This window comes from Callithrix jacchus, chromosome 10, assembly GCF_049354715.1.
Source record: "Callithrix jacchus isolate 240 chromosome 10, calJac240_pri, whole genome shotgun sequence".
Classification (NCBI taxonomy): Eukaryota; Metazoa; Chordata; class Mammalia; order Primates; family Cebidae; genus Callithrix; species Callithrix jacchus.
Window position 1 is genome coordinate 18375447 of NC_133511.1, and position 18130 is coordinate 18393576.

The following is an 18130-nucleotide window of genomic DNA, read 5'->3' on the forward strand; positions in this document are numbered from 1 at the left end:
AGGTCTGTTAGTAGTACAGCCTACCCTGGTTGCTGTCATTTTTCATCAACATTTATCACATTTATGGTAGCCCCGGGGGATCCCCTGCATTCCAGACATATCATTCCTTTTTGTTGTGTGGTCATGACTCAATTTCTTCTTTCTTTTCGTTTTGTTTTTGAGACGGAGTTTCGCTGTTGTTACCCAGGCTGGAGTGCAATGGCGCGATCTCAGCTCACTGCAACCTCCGCCTCCTGGGTTCAAGCAATTCTCCTGCCTCAGCCTCCCGAATAGCTGGGACTACAGGCGTGTGCCACCATGTCCAGCTAATTTTGGTATTTTTAGTAGAGACGGGGTTTCACCATGTTGACCAGGATGGTCTGGATCTCTTGACCTCGTGATCCACCCACCTCCGCCTCCCAAAGTGCTGGGATTATAGGCGTGAGCCACTGCGCCCAGCCTCTTCTTTCTTTTCTTTTCTTTTCCTTCTTTCCTTTTTTACTTTTTCAGAGTTTTGCTTTTGTTGCCTCGGCTGGGGCGCAATGGCGTGATCTTGGCTCACTGCAACCTCTGACTCCCAGATTCAAGCAATTCTACTGCTTCAGTCTCGCGAGTAGCTGGGATTACAGGCATGTGCCACCACACCTGGCTAATTTTGTATTTTCAGTAGAGATGGGGTTTCTCTGTGTTGGTCAGGCTGGTCATGGACTCCTCACCTCAGGTGATCCGTCCGCCTTGGCCTCCCAAAGTGCTGGGATTACAGGCATGAGCCACCGTGCCCACCCAATTTCACCTTTCAAATCAGGATCAATCATCACAACAGTGCTTTGCTTGTTGATTTATTAGCATAAAAAGCCCAAAATAGGCATGTGGCTGTCTCAATTTTCAATTTAATGGAACTACTGTTTTGTTCCCTGACAGAGGTATTCCCCTTTAGGAGCTCCAACCTCTGGACCAGCAGAGCCCAAAGTTGCCTCATAACTTGATGGGTCAAGCAACAGGCAGTTCATGATGGGCAGCTCTGGTTATACGGTAACTTGGTAACTCTTAGTCAAGTGTCCAGGCTCTGCTAAGGCCTGATAGCCAGCCAAGTTGCTCCTCAAAAGCAGAATGAGGATGGGCATAGCGGCCCATGCCTGTAATTCCAGCACTTTGGGAGGTCGAGAAGGAGGATTGCTTTAGCCCAGGAGTTTGAGACCAGCCTGAGCAACATAGCAAGCTCTGGTCACTATGTTAAAGAATAATTATATATTTTAAAAAGGAGGCCTGGCACCATGGCTCACACCTGTAATCCCAGCACTTTGAGAGGCCGAGGTGGGTACATCACCTGAGGTTGGGAGTTTGAGACCAGCCTGACCAACATGGTGAAACGCCATCTCTACTAAAAATACAAAATGAGCGGGGCATGGTGGCTCATGCCTGTAATCCCAGCTACTCGGGGGGCTGAGACAGGAGAATTGCTTGAACCTGGGAGGCAGAGATCGCAGTGAGCAGAGATCACGCCATTGCATTCCAGCCCGGGCAACAAGAACGAAACTCTGTCTCAAAAAAATGCATAAATAAAAATAAGGAAAAAAAGGCCAGGCGTGGTGGCTCATGCCTCTAATCCAAGCACTTTGGAGGCCAAGGTGGGCGGATCACCTGAGGTTGGGAGTTCAAGACCAGCCTGACCAGTATGGTGAAACCCCGTCTTTAAAAAAAATTTTTTTTTAATATTACAAAAAAAAGACAATGTTACCTGTAGAAGATGGCATAGCTTTTCTTTAAATTCCTAAAGATCTGTGCTACCATTCATCTAAAGAAGTCCTTCAAAGACTCTGTACAAACATTGCTATCAGCCATAGACACTTTTTTGCCAGACTATAAGACCCAGTGGCAGAGCCACCTGGAATGCAGCCTGGACCTGTTGCAGAGCCTTCTCTTGTTATGGGCCACCCTAAACATGGCAGCAATTCAGATTTCTCAGCAGATGGGTTATAGTACTGTACACACCCAAACAAAGTATCTGTTGCCTCCAGAATCCAAAGGGGCCTATTAAGCATTGTGCCTCTTTCTGAGCGGTGAGCGGCAGGAGGGGCCAATGCGGCAATTTGTCCTTTACCTAGAAAGGGATTATTGCAGTATACCCCGCCCACTGGATCCCCAGAAATTGCACTGAGGAGGTAGGTCCATGACTTTTTGTTGGATTTCTTTTCTATCCTCTGGCATGCTTGAGTTTTACTAAAGTATCCAGGGTAGATGCTACATGCTGCTCACCATGTCCATGGTATAGTGGACGAGCATGATATCCCACAGAATTTAGAGGTGATGAGTTCTCTGCACACTAGGTAGAGGGGTAACAGAGCCCTGACACAGGACGACGAAGTTGTTGTGTTGCTGGTCCTGCTATCTAAAAGAAAATAGCTTTTGGCAGTGTTTACTATCAGATCTGGAAGAAAACGAAAAACGAAAGCTTGTTCACTACATCAATAGCTACACACCAGGTGACAGGGGATGTTGATTTGCTTCAGTGAAAAGACAAACAAAACCCAGTATCTGGGACAGCAGATTGCATTGAAGTCACCACATGATTAAGTTTACGATAATCTACTGTCATTCCTCATGATCCCTTTATCTTCTGAACAAACAAAATATGTGCGTTGAATGGAGCGATGGTGGAAACCACCAATCTGGCATTTTCTACGTCTTTGTTGATGGTACTAAGTGCTTCAATCTTTTTGGGAATGCAATATTGTTTTTGGTTTACTACTTTGATGGAGGCAGTTCTCCTGGCTTCCATTTAACCTTTTCTATCATAACGTTGCTTATTCCATGGGTCAGGGAACTAAATTGGGGATTCTGTGAGTTGCTGAGGCTATCAATTCCTACTATGCTGTGTGGACCTTGGTTTGGGGACCCACTAGGCCAACCGTGAGATGGACCCAAGCCAAAACTCCATGGATCACTTGACCAGCATCGTCTTTCCTCTGAGCTATATTATTTTGGGTTTACGGTAGTCCTCAAACATCTATTTATTTCCTCTTCCCTTGTCACCCTGGTAAACAGTCACAAACCCTTTTCAGAAAGGCTAGATGGGGGACCCAGATTCTCTTTGATCTAAGGAGCTCTGTTTTAAGGAACTAGCTCAAGTCAGAATTCTGTTAATCAGATCTAGAGCTTTTCTGTTTATACACATCGAGTAAAACTTTCAAAGGCTGCCATCTATTTAAGTCCTAGGGACACTGGAATCAATTCGTTAACACCAAAAATATCTACACATAAGGGCCTTTCGCCAAAACTTCCAAGGAGGTCCCAAGGAGTCTTTTTTTTTGAGACTGAGTCTCGCTCTGTCACCCAGGCTGGAGTTTTGTGGCAGGATCTTGACGGACTGCAACATCTGCCTTTTGGGTTCAAGCGATTCTCCTACCTCAGCTTCCCGAGTAGTTGGGACTACAGGTGCCCATCACCACGCCCAAGTAATTTTTGTATTTTTAGTAGAGACATGGTCTCACCATATTGGCCAGGATGGTCTAGATCTCTTGACGTTGTGATCCACCCGCCTCAGCCTCCTAAAGTGCTGGGATTACAGGCGTGAGCCACCGTGCCCGGCCTTCTCTTCCTCTTTGAATGTTAATTACGTGTTCCTAATTTTTCTCTTATTCTTCTGTATGCACTCAAGGGCCCATTGTCACTATAATAATTGTCACAGCTTCCTTTCCCCATGCCTTGCTCTTTACCTCACTTCATCCCATGATACCACCAGTCAGAATTTGAATTGTGACCCACTGTACGCCATGGATTACTCATGTTCCATTCCCAGCCTCCCCTCCACTACCTCCCATAAAGAGGTTATTGAGGGCCAGGCATGGTGGCTCACGCCTGTAATCCTAGCACTTTGGGAGGATGAGGCAGGCAGATGATGAGGTCAAGAGATTAAGACCATCCTGGCCAACATGGTGAAACCCTGTCTCTAATAAAAATACAAAAAATTAGCTGGGCACGGTAGTGCGTGCCTGTAATCCCAGCTACTCAGGAGACTGAGGCAGGAGAATTGCCTGAACCCAGGAGGCGGAGGTTGCAGTGAGCTGAGATCGCGCCATTGCACTCCAGCCTGGGTAACAAGAGCGAAACTCCATCTCAAAAAAAAAAAAAATTAGCTGGGCGTGGTGGCGCGTGCCTGTAGTCCCAGCTACTCGGGAGGCTGAGGCAGGAGAACTGCTTGAACCTGGGAGGCGGAGGGTGCAGTGAGCTGAGATTGTGCCATTGCACTCCAGCCTGGCACCTGGCAACAGAGCAAGACTCTGTCGCAAAAAAAAAAAAAAAATGGTTATTGAGCTCTTCAAGTATGACTAACCCAATCCCAGAATCTCATTTTAAGAGTCTGCCTCCAGGGGCCACTGCTGGTACCAATTACTCTATCAGTCTGGATCCCAAAAAGAAACAGATGGTGCATTTGTAACAGCATAATTTGAAGAGGGCTTAGTAGCAGAACCTAACAAGGAGAGGAAACAGTTACCAGAAAATGAGGAAAGAGTCAGGTAGATTCAGATTCAGTAAGAGATCTTTGGTTGAGGGACAAAGCAGCTAGAGACTTGCAGGGAGGGAATTAGAGGCAGACCAACTCTAATTAGAGAATTAGAGGAACTTACTGTTTTCCCTCTCTCTGATTTCCTGGGGGAAACACACCCAAATGGAAGCCAGGGACCAGAGGAAATGTTAGTGTGGTTCATATAGGCCAATCTGTGGAGACAGTGAGCTTAAGAGAACAGACCTGAAGACATAGGCACCTGCTACACCGTGTATTCCATTAATTAGATTAATGGGATGGTGGAAAGGCAGCCGGCGATGTAGGAACCAATACTTTCCCACAGTCTACAAGGAAGTCCAACTTTAGACCAGACCGTACAGTACGGTTAAGTGATTTTCATACCAATTCTCTTTGCTCCTGTGGCTGAAGACATGCCCCCCGCCCCCAGACATTACTTCATAGACAGGGTAGTGCAGTCAAATAACTGAATTTGGAGACAGGTTACCTGATTTGCCTTTTTTTTTTTTTTTTTGAGACACAGTCTCACTCTGCTTGCTTTGTTGTCCAGGCTGGAGTGCAGTGGCATAATCTCAGCTCACTGCAACCTCTGCCTCCTGGGTTCAAGCAGTTCTCTGCCTCAGCCTCCCAAAATACGGGGATTACAGGCTCCTGACACCACGCACAGCTAATTTTTTTGTATGTTTAGTAGAGACGAGATTTCATCATCTTGGCCAGGCTCCTGACCTTGTGATCCATCTGCCTTGGCCTCCCAAAGTGTTGGGATTACAGACATGAGCCACTGCAACCAGCCAATGTACTTTTCCAATGTAAAATCTTTAAATCTTTGAAGCCTCCTTAACAATTATTTTAGAGAGACAGAGAGAGAAAGGCGGGGGGCGGAGGGGGAGAGAGAGAGAGAGAGAGAGAGAGAGAGGAGAGAGAGAGAGAGAGAGAGACACTATGTTGCCCAACCTGGATTTGAACTCCAGGGACTCAAGCGATTCCCCCAGCTTTAACCTCCCAAATAGCTGGGACTACAGGTGTGTGCCACTGGACCCAGCTTTCTCCTTAACTTCTGAATTTAACTAAATTCTAATTTATATTATTCTAAGTTACTACTTATTCTATATCCTCCACATCTCACTTAAGTGATAAGAGTTTTAACAACTGCTCATCAGTCTTCATAACAGCATGTTCAGCTTATGCCAAACCCAACCAGGTCACAGATTCCGTTTATTTATTTATTTTTGAGATTGAGTCTCACTCTGTTGCCCAGGCTGGAGTGCAGGATCTCGGCTCACTGCAACTTCCACCTCCCAGGTTCAAGCAATTCTCCTGCCTCAGCCTCCCAAGTAGCTGGAATTACAGGCGCCTGCCACCACACCTGGCTAATTTTTTTATTTTTAATAGAGATGGGGTTTCACCAAGTTGGCCAGGATGGTCTTGATCTCTTGACCTTGTGATCTGCCCATCTCGGCCTCTCAAAGTATTGGGATTACAGGAGTGAGCCACGGCGCCTGGCCAATTCCCTGCTTTTCTTCTAGAAATTTTAGTTTTATATTCCACTTTTAGGTCTATGTTCCATTTCATTTTTTTTGAGATAGGGTCTCAATCTGTTGCCCAGGCTGGAGTGCAGTGGCATGATCTTGGCTCACGGCAACCACCCTCTCCAGGGTTCAAGCGATTCTTGTGCCTCAGCCTCCCAAGTAGGTGGGACTACAGGCACTCACCACCACCCCCAGCTGATTTTTGTATTTTTAGTAGGGACAGGGTTTTGCAATGCTGGCCAGGTTAGTCTCGAACTCCTGGTCTCAAGTGATATGCCTGCCTCAGCCTCCCAAATTGCCGAGATTACAGGCATGAGCCACCGTGCCCAGTTGTATGATCCATTTTGAGCTAATTTTTATAGAATGCACAAGGAATAGATGAAAGATTGCTTCTGCAATATATTCAGTATCACTTATTGAAGACTATCTTTTCTCCATTGAATTGCCTTTGCACTGTCAAAAATCAACTATATTTGGTTGGGTCTACTTTTGGGTTCTATTGTTCCATCAACATACATGTCTATCCTGTTTCCAACAATACAACATTCGTTACTGCATCTTTATAGTGAGTCCAAATCAGGTAGTGACTCTTCCAATTTTGTTCTATTACAAAATTGTTATGGCATAATTTGCCTTCCCACATTAAATTTTATTTTTTTTAAATGAATGATTGGTTATCTTGCCTAGGTTGGCCTTGAACAAATGGCCTCACCTCCTCAAGCACCAGGGCAACTGGCCTGAGCCACTACGGCGCCCCAATTTTATTACTTTTTTAGAGACAGGGTCTTACTATCTTGCCCCAGACTGGCCTGGACCCCCTGGACTCCAGTGATCCTCCCATCTTAGCGTCCTCAGTAGCTGGGACTACAGATGAGTGCCACCCCAGCACTCCACATATATTTTATAGAATATTGTGGATATTCTATAATTTGCCTTCCCACATTTAAAAATAGTCTACATTTTATAGTATAGATCTTGTGGATATTTACAAAAAAGCCTATTGGATTGACTGGAAATGGATTGACCCTCTAGACCAAATTGGTGAAATTTAGATTTGTTCTTCTAGTCCACAAACCATGGCCCCTCTATTTATCTAGGTCTGATTATTTTCTATCAGATTGTTTTGTAGCTTCAGCACTTAGGTATTGCACATAGTAGTTGTTAGTCCCTTGGTATCCATGGGGGTTGGTTCCAGGACTCCACCCTCCCTTGCAAATACCCAAACCCTCAGATGCTGAAGTCCCTTTAAAGTGATGTAGTGTTTGCATATGGACATCATCTTGTATGCTTTGTCATCTCTAGATTACCTCATATCTAGTACAGTGCTATGTAGATACTTGTCATACTGCAGTTTAGGGAATGAAAAATCTGTACATACTCAGTCCAGACCCAATCATTGTAGGCCTAACATTTTGAACTGCAGTTGTTTGAATGTGTAGATGTGATAACACAGATACAGAGGACTGACTGGATTTTCTCAGCTATACCCGTTTGGGAAGAGAGGCAGTGAGGTTAGTGTGCTCAGCTTTAGGTGTCTCTGCTTATTCCCCGCTTAGATCTTTTATTTCATCAGTGATTTGTAGTTCTGAGCATAGAAATTCCATTCATACTGTTAGATGTAGTATACCTTAGTTTTGGGGGTCTGTTCAGCAATGAGAACAATTGTAGGATACTACTGAGAACTTGGGACATATTAAGGGAACACATCTCTCCTCTTCCCAACTCATTATCTTGGTTCTCTATTTAGGCTGTGAAATCTGACAGCATGGTGGGACAATATCTGTAACAGGTGAGCTTCACAGGAATGTGTTGAGAATGTCTGGCTGCTTCACACTATGAATTACCTGAGGAAAATGCTCAGATTCCTACACACATAGCTGCTGTTAAGGATATACCACACGCATTTGGAGTTCCAGTGGGCTTTTATTGAGATAAATTAACAAAAATCAAGATTTTACCATGTTTTTTGAACCTTATAAACTCAGCAGACTCTGATCCATATGTGTACAAATAACATAACACATCCCAACAAAAACACAGCCCCACTGGAACATCTGCCAATTAACAGAAAGCCAATTTTCCCTTTCCCCAATGTTTCAGAAATTTTGAGTTCCCACTGTTCACTTCTCAGTGGAACTGGTCCCTTGTGGCTAGGGACACTAAAATTCTCTACCATTTTTACTTGAGAAAAAACCAAATTTCTTTTCCTTTGTTTCAAAAAAGGGAACAGTGACTTTGTTTTCTCCAGGCACCCCATCCCCCATAACCAATGGTTAAAATACAGCAGCCTGTCTGTATCTTAATAACCCAGCCCTACCCCCTCCCTTGCCCAGCACTGTCTACTGGAGAATTTAAATACACTTCTGTTGGAACCTGTCAGCTGTGGAGGGGCAGAGTCCAGGTGCCAGGCTAGCTCCCTCTGACCTCATGAACTGTGACAACCTTTGGACACTTAACTCTTTACCCCAAAGATGAGCTTTTAGATCACAAAGGAGAGTAGATTTTCTTTGGGAGTTTAAAAAAACTATCTTTAGAGATAAAAGTACACCTACAATCTCACAGAAGTCCACCAAAAAGCTGACTACTTCAGCTCTCATGAGGCCAATAATTTTGATAAAGTTATTTGGCAAGAAAATGATTCCACAGTAACAAATTTAAAGACCCCTAGAACACTGAAAAAACAGCAACTTAAAATTACATGGCTTAATTCCCAAGAACTTATTTCATTTTTTGTTACTCATCTACAAGGTCAGGAGTGTGGCTAAAGGCAGTTTCTGATGAGGTTATGAGCTTCCAAAGTGTTTCTAAATCCTTAGTGCAGACACCCTCCCTTTTGGGGGCAAAGTACCCTCCCACCCACCCTAATTAAAAACAAAACAAAACAAAAACCCCAAAAAATTAAAAAAAAAAAAAAAGTCATCAGAATGAGATGTTTTGATTCCAAAAACTTACACTCAAGGCTTTGGCTGTGTTGTCTTGTTTGAACCAAGCATGATGGTATCAAGCACAAAGCATGTGGCAAAGGAAAGATGCTCCCATCTCATTCTGAAAACAAATACTGATAACCAAGCCCACCCCCCAACCCTTTGGGGCCAACCCATTTTATGCTGCTGGGACCAACTCGAAATAATTTAAGAGGTATATTTAGGTTTCCCTCTCCCTTACTTCCATGAAAGATCACTTTAGAATAAACTTATTCCATTCCTAAGGGAAAGGCAAAAGTTTCTACCCCCATCAGAATATATGGGGAAAGGAAAAACAGTTTGCCTAAAGTTGGCAAGATGTGTAACAGTCCATGGCCCATTACACAACTATACAACCAAAGGCTAAACCATGTGGTGTAGTTTTAGTATTAAAAATAGGGGGTAGTTCTCATCCAAATGAGCCACTGGAAAATATTACCATTACCTTAAAAAAATACATACCCAACATTGGAAAGAAGCGAAAACAACTTCCAATAGTAACAATGCTCCTTATTATGAGGGACCAAAAAAGAAAAAAAAAGAAAGACCAGGCTTTAACCTAGTCATTAGAGCATCTTTCCATTTCACAATCCCTGTTCAAGAGTCGACACCAAAACTGGACAGCTGCCTGTACAAGACTGTGTCCAATAGTGGTGTCCCAGATAGTTTAAGTGCCACTCCTCATTAGAGGCTATACTTCAGTAATACTTGCAATTTTAAGTCTGTGCTTTAAGAGGGACCCACAGGCATGTGGCACCAGGCAGAGCAGTCTAAAGCTGGCGAAGGAGACTGCACTTTTTGTTTAGTCACCCACATGGTCTCTAGCGAGATACAGAATTGCATTTACACTCTTTTCTTCTATATGAACGATCCCTCTTATCTCGCAAGAGGTGGGGGAGAAAGAGAGCTGCATCGGTACAAGGGCAAAATTTTTTGGTGAAAAGTTGACACCTTTTAAATTCCCTCTCCCACCCCTCCCTGGAAAAATGTTACTTCCTTAATTAGGGTTTCTATTTAGTAACCAAAATTGACTGGACAGAACATGAGAGACTTGGATTCCAAATACATAAGCTTGCTCTTTTTTGGGTTTGTACCGCGCAGCTCCTGCTACAGTTGTTAAGGAATTAGGGCTCTGTCCAATCAGGAGGCATCTGTAGGATTTTGATCTCCAAGTAATTGTGGGTGAGTCACAAACAGTTTGCTCAGCAGTAGGCAGAGTCAAAAAAACAACTTCAAGTAACTGATTTCTTTGACCAGAAGAGTTAAAACATTAATGTATATGCAGGACTTATTTGTAATATTGTAGGGGATTGAAAAACAACGAAATATAGAAATCAATTTTTTTTGTTTTTTGTTTTCCCCCTTTCCCGATGCCTCCTGATTGACCTAGTACACTGGGTTAAAAGGGAATTAAAAACATTAAAAAAAAAAAGTTCACTGGTTTTGATTTATCTCACTCCTTTTGCCTGGAGATCAGGCCAAACATCAAGCATGTTGGGAGGGGCACAATTTAAAGCAACACTATTGACTGTAAAGCATTGCCAGCAATTTACAGTGCAAAATGACAGAAAACAATTCTTGTCACAACGCAAGATAATGGCAAGCAGCTTTCTGTAGCATGAAAGTTAACAGCTCTTAGGTTGCCCATTTCTGCAAAAGTTTATGTATCAAGGTGGGCAGAAGGCAACACATTTACATACTACAGGAAATGATCCACAGAAAATTAAGTTCCAGAACTGCTAACATTACCAAAGCTGGTACTGGCTAATATTCTGAAATGCAAATCTGTGCTTTATATATATACTGCCCAACGACACTGCCACCCAACAGAATTCCCACAATGCAAGGTAGCTTAATCTTTGCCCCCTTTTGCAGAGCTTGAAATATTCCTCAAATTTTTAGAAAGGGGGAAGAAGCAAAATCAGAGCTTCTTAAAAAAAAACAACCTTCAATTATCAATGTTTTGAAGCTTCCTTGCTCTCTCTGGTCAACCTACTCCAAAGGTACTAGATGAGACAGCGTGGCAGCAGACAGTACACCCCAGATTTCTGGGTCCCTTTACTAACACAGGGTACCATAGAAATCTGCTCTCTACAATAAGAAGTACTTTGTAGAATTTAGTGTTGCGTAAAACTGAGCCCCTCTCATCTTTAGCTGCTCCCATAATCACTCTAATCCCCTTAATCCCAGCAACCTTCATCCAAAAAAAAAATATATATATGTATATATATATATATGAACCCAGAAAAAAACTTATTTACAAAGTTTATACAAGTATACACACCCAATTTTCTATGGGACACGCTTTGCCACAGAGGAAAGAGGCTCAAGGCTCTGACATGTCTACACATCAAGTGCCATACTGCTACTGGAGGCGCGTGTAAACCAGTCTTTAGTGTCTGCTATAGAGCACAAAGGCTTGTCATATGGCTCCTGCAATGATAGACTGCTCTTTCCTTTGGGAGCGATGATGTTTTATCTACTCAGCCCAGAAGAAATTTTTACTTGGGATTGTTTTAAATACATGTATTTACAGTGCGGATGAACTGCAGTTGCATTATCAACTCCTCCACATAAAGAAAAAGAAAATGGTGTTTAACATTACTAGTTAAGTTTCATCTTCTGGCCCTGGGCTTGAGTACTGGGTAGAAAGGGAAGAGACTTCAACTTGAAACCAAATGAAAAGACAAAATTTTCTGAAAGAAAAAGAAAAAAAGGAAAGAAAGAGTTACTATTGTTGATTCCTTGGGCTGTCTAAAAGATGATATTCTGAATGGTCTCATAGCATAAGGCACTTCGCACAAATAAGTAATAAGCTCTTCAGGCTTAAAAAACGGATGAGTAATCAGGGAGAAGTTGAAATGCACTCGAGAGTCAGCTGTTGGAGAACTTTGAAATCATAGACAAGCTTGTGTGTTCATTAAGATTCTTCTCTTTTTAGGGTTTCTCCCCTTCTCTTCTTTCTTTTCCTTCCTTGTCCCCTTTCCCCAGAAAACATTTTTTAAAAACCAGCAGTTAGTGCAACTAATGTTCAGTCAGCACACAGTGCAAACAAGTGGAACAAAAAGGTATATTCCTTCTTTTCAGCCTTTTTCTCTTCACCAGTTAAAAAAAAGAAAAAATATCTGAGCTCCTTTAAGTCTTCATAGTTCCAAAATAAAAGATGAAAAACCCACAAAGAGAAGAGCATTCCCCCCAAAACGATGTGTCACAGATCCAAACGAGCCTTCTGTAAGTTTGTCAAAGCCTATAGAAAAAGGGAATAAAAATTAACATTTTGAAAGCAACACAACTGGGATACATACGTTTTCACAATCCTCATCCCAAATGCTCTTTTCTAGTGGTTTCTACTGACCCTATGCCTATTATATAATCTACTGGTTATAGGATTAAAGAATTTCTGGGCTGGATACAGTGGTGCACACCTGTAATCTCAGCAGTTTGGGAGACTGAGGCGGGTGGATCACGAGGTCAGGAGTTCAAGACCAGCCTGGCCAACATGGTAAAACCCTGTCTCAAAAAAAAAAAAAAATTCTGGTAGGCATCCCTGAGATAAATTGGAGGCCCCAATCAATGTTCTGATAGCAGGCAGCCCTCACTCATAACAATTAAATCAGGGGGAAAAAATTTCACATTATACAAACTGAATACTCTGCCAAAGTATTCGCAAACATTGGTTACTGTTATGCTTGTCTTAAGTGTCTGATGTTTAGCTTAGGGAAAACAGGGTAAAGTGAAAAGTAATTTTAAAAGTATTTAAGCCAGGCGCGCTGGCTCACGCCTGTAATCCCAGCACTTTGGGAGGCCGAGGCAGGTGGATCACGAGGTCAAGAGATCGAGACCATCCTGGTCAACATGGTGAAACCCTGTCTCTACTAAAAATACAAAACATAAGCTGGACATGGTGGCGTGTGCCTGTAATCCTAGCTACTCAGGAGGCCGAGGCAGGAGAACTGCCTGAACCCAGGAGGCGAAGGTTGCGGTGAGCCGTGATTGCGCCATTGCACTCCATCCTGGGTAACAAGAGCAAAAAACTCCGTCTCCAAAAAAAAAAAAAAAAAAAAAAAAAAAAAGTATTTAAGTAACAATCAATTAATTGGGTGAGATGGCTCCTGCCTGTAATCTCAGCACTCTGGGAGAGTGAGGTAGGCAGATCACTTGATATCAGGAGTTTGAGACCAGCCTGGCCAACATGGTGAAACCCTGTTAACTATTTGAAGAAGAAAAAAAAGAAGGCCAGGTGCAGTGGCTCATGCCTGTAACCCCAGCACTTTAGGAGGCTTAGGCGGGCGGATCACAAAGTAAAGGGATAGAGACCAGCCTGGCCAACATGGTAAAACCCCATCTCTACTAAAAAAATACAAAAATTAGCTGGTGAAACCCCGTCTCTACTAAAAAAAATACAAAGTGCTTGGTGGCATGTTGCCTGTAATCCCAGCTACTGGGAAGGCTGAGGCAGAAGAATTGCTTGAACCCGGGAGGTGGATGTGGCAGTGAGCCAAGATTGCACCACTGCACTCCCGCCTAGGCAACAAGAGCTGAAATTCCCTCTCAAAAAAAAAGTGGGGGGGGGGGGGGGGGGTGGGGAGAAAAAAATTTAAGTAACATAGATAACTTAAATAGGTAAGCTGTTCACCTTTAATTTGCAAACTATGATTTGTCAAATAAAATTTTCCAATACTGAAACAACCTACATTGCTTAAAGTTCAGCCCTATTTTGTCCATTTCTAACTAGGGCCCAAGAGCCATCAAAAGATGATAGAGGCTGGGCATGGTGGCTCACACCTATAATCCTAGCAATTTGGGATGCCAAGATAGAAAGATTACTTGGGCCTAGGAGTTTGAAACCAGCCTGGGCAAGAGAGTGAGACTCCATCTTAATAAAAATAAAAAAAGAAAAGATGGAGGACAGGTTGTACAGGAAATCAGAGTGGCTTATTTATTTATTTTTTAGACAAAGTTCTATTCTTATTGCCCACGCTGGAGTATAACAGCTCGACCTCAGCTCCCTGCAACCTTGGCTCATTGCAACCTCTGCCTCCCAGGTTCAAGCAATTCTTTTGCCTCAGCCTCCCAAATAGCTGAGATTACAAACGCTCACCACCATGCCTGGCTAATTTTTTGTATTTTTAGTAGAAACAGGTTTCACCATGTTTGCCAGGCTGGTCTCGAACTCCTGACCTCAGGTGATCTGCCCACCTGGCTTCCCAAAGTGCTGGGATTAGAGGCATGAGCCACTGTGCCCGGATAGAGTGGATATTTTTAAGAAGATAGCATCCTTGGAATCTCATTAAATACTTGGTAGTAAGGTACTATGGATAATTTTACCAGAGTTATTAATATACTTATTAGAAATCAAGAGTAGGCTGGGTGAGGTGGCTCTGCCTGTAATCCCAACACTTTGGGAGGCTGAGGCTGTCAGATCACAAGGTCAGGAGTTTTAGACCAGCCTCGCCAGCATGGTGACACCCCGTCTCTACTCAAAATACAAAAAATTAGCTAAGCATGGTGGTACAGGCCTGTAGTCCTAGCTACTCGGGTGGCTGAGGTAGGAGAATTGCTTGAATCCAGGAGGTGGAGGGTGTAGTGAGCCACTCCAGCCTGGGTGAGAGTAAAATTTCATCTTAAAAAATAAATTAATTAAATAAATTAAAAATAAAAAGAAATCTGCATATCAAGAAGAGGTCCCCAGTTTAAAAAAAAAAAGAAATTAAGAGTAAATGCTAAAAACATTTTATATTTTCAGAAATGTAAATACTTTCATATTCAAAATTGCTGGTAGGGAGTGGCGGCTCATGCCTACCATCTCAGCACTTTAGGAGGCTGAGTTGGGTAGATCCCTTGAGGTCAGAATTCGAGACCAGCCTGGCCAACATGGTAAAACCCCATCTCTACTAAAAAATACAAAAATTAGCCAGGCATGGTGGAGCATGCCTGTAATTCCAGCTACTTGGGAGACTGAGGCACACCAGAATGGTCTGAACCCGGAGGCAGAGATTGCAGTGAGCTGTGATCACGCTACTGTATTCCAGCCTGAGCAACAGAGCAAGACTATCTCAAAAAACGACAACAAAAACCCCACAAAACTGCCAAAAAAGGCCAGGGAGGTGGTTCATGCCTGTAATCCCAACACTTTGGGAGGCCAAGGCAGAAAGATTGTTTGAGTTCAGGAGTTCGATACTAGCCTGGACAACAAAGACCGCTTCTCTACCAAAAATTTAAAAAAGCAGCCAGGTGTGGTGGTACGGATGTACCTACAGTTTCAGCTACTCGGGAAGCTAAGGTGGGAGCCCAGGAGAACTAGGCTACCAGTGAGCTATGACTGCACCACTGCACTCCAGCCTGGATGACAGAGTGAGACCCTGTCTCAAAAAGAAAAACAAGTTGCTGAAAAAGATTCTTTTTCGCTTTCATTATTTTAGGACTCGGAATGTTTTAAGTACTTGCTACCCTATCTCATTATTCAGGAAGCTGCATTCAAGAACATTTACAGATTCTCTAATGAGACTTCAACCTCCCAGAAGAGATATTATTTACTGTCATTTATGTCAGTGGGTTATCTTTACCCTTTATTGCTATTATATATCATGTGACATCAAATCTCCCCTAGGAAAGATTTTGATTCCTTCATTTTAAGGTTCCTCTTAGCTATTCTGTCAGGGACGTACATGCTTGTTAAGGTTTCTCATCTTCTACAGGCTCGCTGTGGTATTCTGCCACATACAGGCTCTTGTCAATGTTGCTTGGAATAGGTTTAATTTCTGTTCCCAGCTGCTCCTCAATACTTTTCAGGTTGAAGCGATCATCATATGTGATCAAGTTGATGGCTAAGCCAAGATGACCAAAGCGACCTAATAAAAAATTTGTTAAAAATTAATTTTAATGAATAAAATCTGAAAATGCAAATCATGCAAATTTTGTAAGTCAAGTAGTGGCAAAACCACACAGAATTGATAATTCTGTTCAGTGCTATTCTTAGTATGCAAAACAACTTCTTTATTTTTATTTTATTTTATTTTGTTCCAAGAACTAGCCAAGAACTAGCAAAACAACTTCTTAATGGTCTTCAAACACACGTTTCCCTACAATTTCAGGTTTTATAGCCCCAAAGTAGTCCTTTATGTTTTTCAAATGACAAAATGGCTCCTCATCTGTGTCAAAAGTTGCCATAAAATACAAACTATAGTCACACATCATACCACCTAATGAGTAAAGTTCTCATGTGTTAATTTCATCTCAAATTAAGCAAAGTTATTTTAACTTTTCTTAATAAATGCTCCAGAAGAATTAGAAACTAGTCTTGAAAAACAAACAACTGAATTAGTGTTAATTCACTATTCTCATAGCTACTGAACTCTATTTCACAAAGGAACAAAATTTAGTGATTATATATCTCAAAAAAGAACTTCTAGCAAGAATATGACCTCCTTTTCCTCACCTGATCTTCCAATACGATGGAGATAGGTCTCTGCCAGCTTTGGGAAATCAAAGTTTATTACCACATTCACAGCTTGTATATCAATACCTCGGGTAAACAGATCTTAAAGAAAAAAAAAAAAGATTTTCATTTTGTCTTTCAATTAGAAATGCTTCTCAGTACAATACTCTCTAACACACATTTCTAGCATAACCTAATTACCTATTTCTAGCCTAACCTATTAATTTCATTCAGTTATTCAAATGCATTTGTAAATTACTGGCATTACCTTTGATAATCACATTATCATAAATAACTTTCTGCTCACAAGCTGCTTTGTTCCAGTAACTGTAAACAAGTTTTTAAAAATGGTCTAAAAGAGGCTGGGTGCACTCCCATCAGTAATCCCAACACTTTGGGAGGCCAAGGTGGGAAGACTGCTTAAGGCCAGGAGTCTAGGACTAGCCTGGACAACACAATGAGACTTCATTTCAACAAGAAAAATTTTTTTGATTAGCTAGGTGTGGTGTTGCATGCCTCCCACCAAAGCAGAGGTGGGAGGATCACCTGAGCCAAGGAGTTTGAGGCTAGAGTGAGCTAGGATCATGCCAATGCAGTCTAGCCTGGGTGACAAAGCGAAATACTGTCTCTTAAAAAAAATAAAAAAGGTTGCCAGATGAGTGGGGCATGCCTGAAATCCCAGCACTTTGGGAGGCCGAGGTGGGCAGATCTTGAGGACAGAAGGTTGAGACTAGCATCGCCAACATGGTGAAACCGTCTCTACTAAAAATACAAAAATTAGCTGGGTATGGTGGCCACTACCTGTAATCCCAGCTACTCGGGAAGCTGAGGCAGGAGAACTGCTTGAACCCAGGAGGTGGAGGTTGCAGTGAGCCGAGACCGTGCCACTGCCCTCCAGCCTGGGTAACACAGTGAGACTCTATCTCAAAAACAAAAACAAACAAACAAACAAAAAAAGGTCGAGACTAGTGAACAACACAGTCAGGATGGCTAAAGGTCACCCCAAGAAACCAAAGGGCAAGATGTCTGCTTATGCTTTCTTTGTGCAGATGTGCAGAGAAGAACATAAAAAGAAACACCCAGAGGTCCTTGTCAATTTTGCAAAATTTTTCAGAAATACTCTGAGAGATCAAAGACAATGTCCGGGAAGGAAAAAGCTAAATTTGATAAAATGACAAAGCTGGATAACGTGCACTGTGATCAGGAAATGAAGGATTATAAACCAGCTAAGGGAGGCAAGGAGGAGGAGGATCCTAACACCCCCACAAAAGGCCACCATCTGGATTCTTCCTGTTCTGTTCAGAATTCCGCCCCAAGATAAAATCCACAAACCTTGGCATTTCTATTGGAAACACGGCAACAAAGCTGGGTGAGATGTGGAGGAAACTAAATGACAGTGAAAAGCAGCCTGACATCACTAAGACAACAAAGCTGAAGGAGAAGTATGAGAAGGCTGTTGTTGAGTTTAAGTCAAAAGGAAAGTTTGATGGCGCAGAGTCCTGCTAAAGTTGCCTGGAAAAAGGTGGAAGAAAATGAAGAGGACAAGGAGGAAAAAGAGGAGGAAGAGGATGAATAAAGAAACTGTTTATTCCAGGCCGGGGGTGGTGGCTCACGCCTGTAATCCAAGCACTTTGGAGGCCAAGGTGAGCAGATAACCTGAGGTCAGGAGTTCAAGATCAGCCTGACCAACATGGTG

General features: G+C 42.6%; 1 protein-coding gene across 5 annotated transcripts in view; it reads right to left on the reverse strand.

Moving 5' to 3' along the window:
* Window positions 1–7936: 7936 nt before the first annotated feature.
* DDX6 (DEAD-box helicase 6) overlaps window positions 7937–18130 on the reverse strand; it is a 52188-nt gene continuing 41994 nt past the window's right edge. For all 5 annotated transcript variants that reach the window (XM_078339657.1, XM_017977594.4, XM_002754495.6 and 2 more), the window contains exons 12-14: window positions 16435–16536; window positions 15665–15847; window positions 7937–12243 (exon numbers count right to left, since the gene is read on the reverse strand). In XM_078339657.1, the coding sequence (XP_078195783.1) occupies window positions 15672–15847; window positions 16435–16536 (278 nt within the window). In that variant the 3' untranslated portion in view covers window positions 7937–12243; window positions 15665–15671. The remainder of the gene's footprint in view (window positions 12244–15664; window positions 15848–16434; window positions 16537–18130) is intronic.